General features: G+C 34.2%; 1 protein-coding gene across 4 annotated transcripts in view; it reads right to left on the bottom strand.

The window, feature by feature from the left end:
* Golga4 (golgin A4) overlaps positions 1 to 7,480 on the bottom strand; it is a 121,929-nt gene that overhangs the window by 76,724 nt on the left and 37,725 nt on the right. For 2 of the 4 annotated variants that reach the window (XM_005383706.2, XM_005383707.2), the window contains exons 3-4: positions 4,787 to 4,885; positions 242 to 307 (exon numbers count right to left, since the gene is read on the bottom strand). In XM_005383706.2, the coding sequence (XP_005383763.1) occupies positions 242 to 307; positions 4,787 to 4,885 (165 nt within the window). The remainder of the gene's footprint in view (positions 1 to 241; positions 308 to 4,786; positions 4,886 to 7,480) is intronic. The other 2 variants (XM_005383709.2, XM_013513730.1) reach the window with 1 other exon arrangement.

Raw genomic sequence — 7,480 nt, 5'->3', positions numbered from 1 at the left:
TGAACAAAAATCTTTTTCAAAGATTTTGTTTTTACTGTCATTAATTTTTAAAATGAGGATAATAGAATTGCTTATAAGTAAAACTTTTCCCTTGAAAAACTATGAACAAACCCTTACTTCCATATATATTGAATCAATGTTTGGACATCATTGTTTAAATGTAATCACACACTAGTAATTAGTATAGACTGTCCAACACTCTGAAATGACTTGATTTTTAAGATTAACATCAGTAACATACCTGCGGCGTGGCTGGTTCACTTCCATTAACACTGTTGGGAGATTTTGTGGCATGGGCAGATACATTCTAAGAAAGAAAGAAAGAACTATAAAAGGAACAGAAAACTAAAGTTTTGAAACTGTTAAGAATAAAGTTTAAGTACCAAGATGTATCAGACCACTTATGTATAAAGCAAAATTAGTAATTATTAATTAGAATATTTTCATGCAAGGCAAAAATTAATATGGTAAGTATTTTAGAAAATTCATTTTGCTGAATGGCAAAGATTAGTATGTAACAAAATTTATTCAAGCTTATCACATACCTTTTCCCATTATGTCCCCCGTTTTTCCCCCACAATAAAAATCAGTAACAAGGATTCAATTAGCAAAACTCACTTAAATAGAAAACTATCCAGATAAAGAAGTAGTATCAACTATTAACTACAATCACATTCAAATTAAAATTACTCAGGCTAAGCTATGAAAAATATCCTGATAACAAGAAATACAAATACTTCATTCACTTGAAGCCAGCAATGTAAATGAAATTATTATAACCACTTTCAGAAAAAGTTATAATTAAAAATCTCTTCTTCCACATGTAATAGCTTTTTGTTTTGTTCTGTTGCTATGACAAATGCTCCAAGTTAAGCAACATTCTGATTCCATCATATAGACTTCATAATGTATGTGCTTCTTTGATATTCAAAAATTTTACCGTACTCCTAAATGTAGTGTCTAACTACAATTTGTTAGCAGTTTTGAAATAGTTCAGAATAAAATAGCTCCATGGTTAGGCAAAACCATTCTACCAAAGCTACCACTAACCACTGTTTCAAGAACTTGGCAGTTATAAAGTACATTACTTCCTACCCCTATAGCAGACCAAGAGAATGTCCAATACCTGACCTAACTTTTCTTAAATGTAAGTGGAGAAGGCATTCAGCTTGGCAAAAGGGTTCTCAAATTTTTGAACATATATTAGGTATTTAACAGTAAGAAATTAATTTTTAGGTGAAATACATGTACTGTTATATATTTCAGTCTTTACCTTTCTGTGATATATACCAAAAACATTTACAATTGGAATAGCATTTATTTAATGTGCTCCCAATAGCTAAAGGTGGGTGGGCCGCACATGTACAGAGGGTGGCAAGTGTGGTTAGGGAAGTGTGCAAGTTTAGTGGTAATAAATAAAACAGGATGGCAAGGAGTTATTAATTGTTAAGTACCAGGTAATGGATATAAGGTGGGACGAGAGAATTCTTGTACCATTATTATTGTTTTTATTTTGGTAATATGTTTAACTTATTAATAAAAAAAACTTTTAAATATTTTCTCCTCTCTCTAAATGTTACCAGTCCAAAAGCTTCCTTAAAGTTACATAGGGAAATGCCTGTAATCCCAGCACTCAGGAGGCTGAGGCAGGAGGATTGCTGTGAGTTCAAGGCCAGCCTGAGCTACAAAGTCAGTTCAGGGACAGCCTGACTGCATAGTGAAACCCTGTCTCAAAAAGACAAAAAATTAAAAATTAAAAAAGAAAAAGTTACATAGAGACAGAAGGCTGGGAGAACATAAAAATTAACTTATCTTCCTATTTGCTGCCATTTCAAAGAATTACAAGTTGCATGCATAATTTTGAATGATTTCTGGCCCTAAAAAGTTCTATACTACATACTATAAAATACAAAATATACTTTACATAGATTAACAATTCTCTTAGCCAGGGGCTGGGGATTTAGCTCAGCGGCACAGTGCCTGCCTGGCAAGCGCAACGTTGTGAATTTGATTCCCAGTACCGGAAAAAGTTCAAAAAACAAAAAACAACAACAACAACAAAAATTCTCTTATCCAGTCAGTATACCAAGAAACTATGGTTAAATTATGAAGAAAGGTCCAGACGTGCCAGGCATGGTGGCGCACGCCTATAATCCCAGCACTTGGGAGGCTGAGGCAGGAGGAGCATTGTGAGTTCGAGACCAGCCTGGGCTAAAAAGTGAGGTCAAGGCCAGCCTAAACTGCATAGCGAGACCCTGTCTCAGGGGGAAAAAAAAAGAAAGGGCCAGACATGGTAGTGCATGTCTGTAATTCCAGCACTTGGGAGGCTGAGGCAGAAGGATCACAGCAAGTTCCTGGCCAGCCTGGAACACATAGCAGGACCCTGTTTCTAAACAAGGAAAGGGGAAGGAAAGGGGAAAGGGAAAGGGAAAGGGCCCATAAAATATGTGAGGAGGAAGACTGGCAAAGGAGTCTACACTCTGTGTTAAGTGCATGAATTGATACATGATTGTCATCCATGTGACAAGCTTGTCTACATTTGTTTGAAATATCACCCTACACACACAGCACAGTATTTAAAAATTTCTCTTCTAACTATGTATTTTAATTTATATACTATACCATAAATCTAAATGCAGAACATAAATCGAAATAAATGCAAGGGAAGTACTAATATTCCATGCACACTTAAATTAGGAATCTCTACAAGCAATTTGAGATTATGTCTACAATGCCTTCTCCACTTGTGGGTAAATTCTTCATTTTTTAACTCTACCAAGCTTTTCATTTGTGAAGCTTCATATGCCTCACTAGCAGAGCCAATACATTCCCTATGCCTGTATTTTCTCCTACAAAGTCTTGACTTCTTTGAACTGTAAATACATGCTGACATCTTTGTCTCCACATTAAACTATAAATTCTTGGAAGTCAGGAACCTGTACTTCAGCTTGGCGCCCAGGACCTAACATTTTGCCTGACTAGTAGTAAGCTCTCAATAAATGCACATTAATTACTGTAGACTCCCTTCCTTCCTGAAAGGCCTTCTCTCAGAAAGAAGCCTAAAGAATTAGTTCAACACATGTCAATACTCAAAGTTATCAATACTTTCTACTGGAGGAAATTTGCAGATAACAAGAAAACTCTTCTAAAGTTTATTTATTGAAAAGCACCCACAAGTTCCCTGCACATGTGTTTCTGGTTATACTATTCTCCAATCTTGCTACAGCTCTAGGGGGGAGGGTGGTATTAGAGGATCCTGGCATCTGCTAAGTTGTCCAGGTTGGGTTTAAGCTTGCAATCCTTGTGCTTCAGTCTCTGAGTGCTAAGATTACAAGTATGTACCAGCACTCCTGACATTTCTACCATTTTATTGACTAAAGATACAATGATTTTTAGAATTTGAGTCCAAAAGGTCTATTTTTTAAAAAACTGAAATAAAGTCAGTATCTGGTGAACTCACAATAGAACTTGGTGAACTATTATTATGATGTTGGTTATTCTATGGTTTGTCTTTGTACCATGGAAAAAAATAGGTTTTTAACAGAATACAGAGATTAAATAAGATTTTTAGTCCACTCAATTTTCAAATACTTCTAAAGCTTCCACTTATACAGAGTAGCATTTTTTACAATAAAATACATATTTCATACAAATTATTTTTATGTTCTGTACATGAGATAAAGTCTATAAGCAGCTTTTTAAAAAAAAGTTTCTATTGCTCCTATGTGAAGTACAAAACATAACATTGGTAAGTTCTAACTGGTAAACTCTAAATGAGTTTTGAAAACAGTGAGGTATTACTTGTAGCCAGCACCAAGGAGAAATAGGTTGCCCAGAGACATCACTAGATATCCCATTTTCACTCTTATAGTTTGCTTCTCCAAAACCAAGTACAGTATGGAACTGAAGACGTCTACTAGTCATATGCATACGAAGTCTTTACTGGCTTTTATTGGCTACACAGTTTAAGTACATAAATTTCTACTTTTATCACCTGCTACATAATGCAAGTTAAACCAATTCTCACTGTTTAGAATAACTATAACCCCAGCATCTAATCTAATCAGCATTTAATATAAGACTAAAAGCTATCCTTATTGGGTAAATATTTCTACATGTTAATTTGCTAAATTATAATTTTACTTGATACTTTAATAGGAAAGTGTCCACTTTCCCAAAACGAAATTATACACAAAGGTAAACACTATGTGAATTCAGTCAGTTAAAAAAAAATTTGATGATTATTTCCTTTCAGATGTTTAATACTCAGAAAACTGGTAACTACAAAATAAGATATAACTATTTGCTATACGTAAATTGTAAAATAACATAAAATTATGCTGTAGTAGAACCTACCTACCTAGCTAATGTTGTTTGGTAATGAACTTACACAAAAATGAAATTTTTTCCTGTAAAAATGTAGGTCACATCTCCAAATATGACCTCTTACCAATAGAAGAACAAAAATTTCTAGCAATTCACACCTTTTATTAGTTAATGAGCAAACACCTGAGGAAAAAAATTTAATCATTTAGACCAAATGAAGGCAGCCTTCACTACATTAGTGAGAAGTATTATTTTGTTGAGGTTATAAAGCTACCAGGAAGCACACCAGCCACCAGAACTCAGCAATTTACTCTCTGATTTTTTAGAGCAGGGTTAGCAACAGGACACTAAAGATGCTTTGAGAGATGGTAAGTGACAAGCAACATGAGATTTGCTTCTAAAATTGCCAAATTACTTGCTTTCCCACAAAGGGAATGCAGGAAGCGGTGGAATGACTCACCACAGTATCACTCTGTGTTTTAGGCTGTTTGGAGGAATCCAAAGCAAATATAGTATACTCAGAGAGAAAAGCAGGCTCTGCTATCATCCCGGCTAGTAGCTGTCTCATTCAGTGTAACAAGCACAGGTATAAAAATAAAACATGATGAAAAATAAATCATAATAGCATGTTGCAAAGTGTCTGCACCATACAGCATGCTCAACACTATAGACAGTCATCATCATCCTTATCCCCACCACCACCACCACCGCCACCCACCAACAGAAATAATAAATCGTAGGGAAAGGTCACGAATGGAGATGAAAATGATCAGTTTAGGAACTCAACTTGCTTACTGCCAATAATGTATGCTGTACATAGTATGTCTTCCAATTTGGTATAAAACTCCACACCAACAAAAAAAAATACATATCAGTACAAAGTTTCAGTTATGAAAGATGAAATTCTGGCGCTCTTATATACACACTGCATCAACAGCTAACAGAATGGTACTGCATACCTGAAATTTTCTAGGAGAGTAGATCTTACATCAAGTGTTCAATAATAATCATCATTATAATGGAGGCAGGAAGAAACTTTGGGAGATGGTGGATATATCATGTTGATGGTATGGACAGTTTCACAGTATATACTCATCCCCAAACTCAATGAGTAGCACACATTAACTACGTACATCTTTTTACATGTCACACTTCAATAAAGTGGTTTTTAAAACTGGCAAAAGAATACAAAGCCTTTGTACAAGATTCATACATACTGAGTCATTCATTTTTATATATTGAAAAAGATAGTATGGGAGGACACAATAAAAAAAACTTAAACATTTATTTGTACTTATATGCAAAATTACTTTTTCCAATGTATGTACAGAGGAAACTTGAAATGGAAATCCACATGTTAAAAACAAATTCCTTTTTTTTTTTTTTGGTACTGGGAATTGAACTCAGGACCTTTTGCTTCTCAGGCAGGCGCTGTGCTGCTGAGCTACACCCTGGCCTCTAAAAAGAAACTCTATTACACTAGTTCTTCGGGGTTTTTTTTATTAGTACTTATTTGCAATACATAATGATTACATTCACTGTTGGTAGTAAAGTATCTTTTGGAATATACTATCTTCTGTGATTTTAAAAAAATTTTTTAACTTTTTTTGGTTAGTATATATTTGCCATACATACTGCCCATATTCATCATAGGGACTCTGTACTGGTACATGATATATCTTAATTCGTTTTTCCCCATTCTCTTCCCCTCCCTTCAACCCTTCTTCACCTCCTGATTTACAAAGATTTTTTTTCTAATTTTTCCTTCCATTCCCTTCTTTTCCCTTTTCCCTTCCTTCCTTCCTTCTCCCCAACTTCCTTGTCCTCTTCCTATCTGAACATGTTCTTCCTACTTCCCAATATCTATCCTCCTTTATAATTCTTTCCAAATATCTCTCCTCCTTTATAATCCTTATTTACCCTTTGAGTGTCTCACATAAGAGAAACAATGTGAAATTTAAACTTGTTGTGTTTGATTTATTTCACTTAAAATTATGGTCTTGAGGTGCATCCATTTTCCTACAAATGACTCAACTTTATCCTTCTTTATGGCACAGTAGTATTACATTATATATAAATACCACAATTTCTTTATCCATTCATCTTTTGATGGACACATGGGATGTTTCCAAGATTTAGCTATTATAAAATGTGCTGCTAAACATGGGTATGCATACATCACTATGATATGATGCTTTTAACTCTTTCAGAAGATACCTAGAAGAGGAATAACTGGGTTAAATGGGGTCTCTAATTTTAGTTTTTTGAGGAATCTCCATTCTGATTTCCATTACAGTTGTACCATTTTACAATTCCACCAACAATGGAGAAGGGTTCCTTTTTCCTCACAGCCTTGTCTTCTGTGCTTCATTTTTTAAAGAAACTGTTTACATACTAGAAATTAACAATCAAGAGTTAGATATAAGAAATTACAATTAAAATTTTTTGATGGTAGAGATTAAACAGCTACATATGACAAAACTGCTCAGAACTACACACACACACACACACACACACACACACACACACACACAGGATCAGCAGTTTGTAAACACATTTGGGTATGATTATTCAGCTGGAAGCAGCCTGATATTTCATTACTTTTTTCCTTATACAATATTCTCTTCACACAAACTTAGTGTCTGTACTACTCAAAAGCAGATAAATATAGCAAAAAGCTCTACCCACATTTGGCCTTTTTGTAGAATATCTTTTATACATGATTCACAAATTATGAGTATTTTCATACTTCAGAATTTACCTGTAAATAAGAATTCTGTGGAAGTAGATATTAATATCACCAGAATTTTAAAGATGAGGAAGCGGAAGCATTAAGAAATTAAGCATTAAGAAATTAAATTGCCTAAAGTCCTCAGTAAAGTAAGGTGTGCACTCCTGTAGCCCTTGCATTACTGTACACTATCTCTCTGCATGCACAGAAGTTTACAGTATGTTTACAGTATATATGAACAGATAATCACTAAATGTTTACAGTATGTATGTTTACAGTATATATGAGCATGTGTTTACAGTATATATGAACAGATAATCACTAAATGTTTATAGTATGTATGTTTACAGTATATATGAACATATGTTTACAGTATATATGAACAGATAATCACTAAATGTTTACAGTATGTATGTTTACAGT

Source organism: Chinchilla lanigera, unplaced genomic scaffold (genome assembly GCF_000276665.1).
Source record: "Chinchilla lanigera isolate Chin_1 unplaced genomic scaffold, ChiLan1.0 scaffold00020, whole genome shotgun sequence".
Taxonomy (NCBI): Eukaryota; Metazoa; Chordata; class Mammalia; order Rodentia; family Chinchillidae; genus Chinchilla; species Chinchilla lanigera.
Note: the sequence above shows the minus strand (reverse complement) of the source record. Positions and strands in the feature narration are given on the sequence as shown.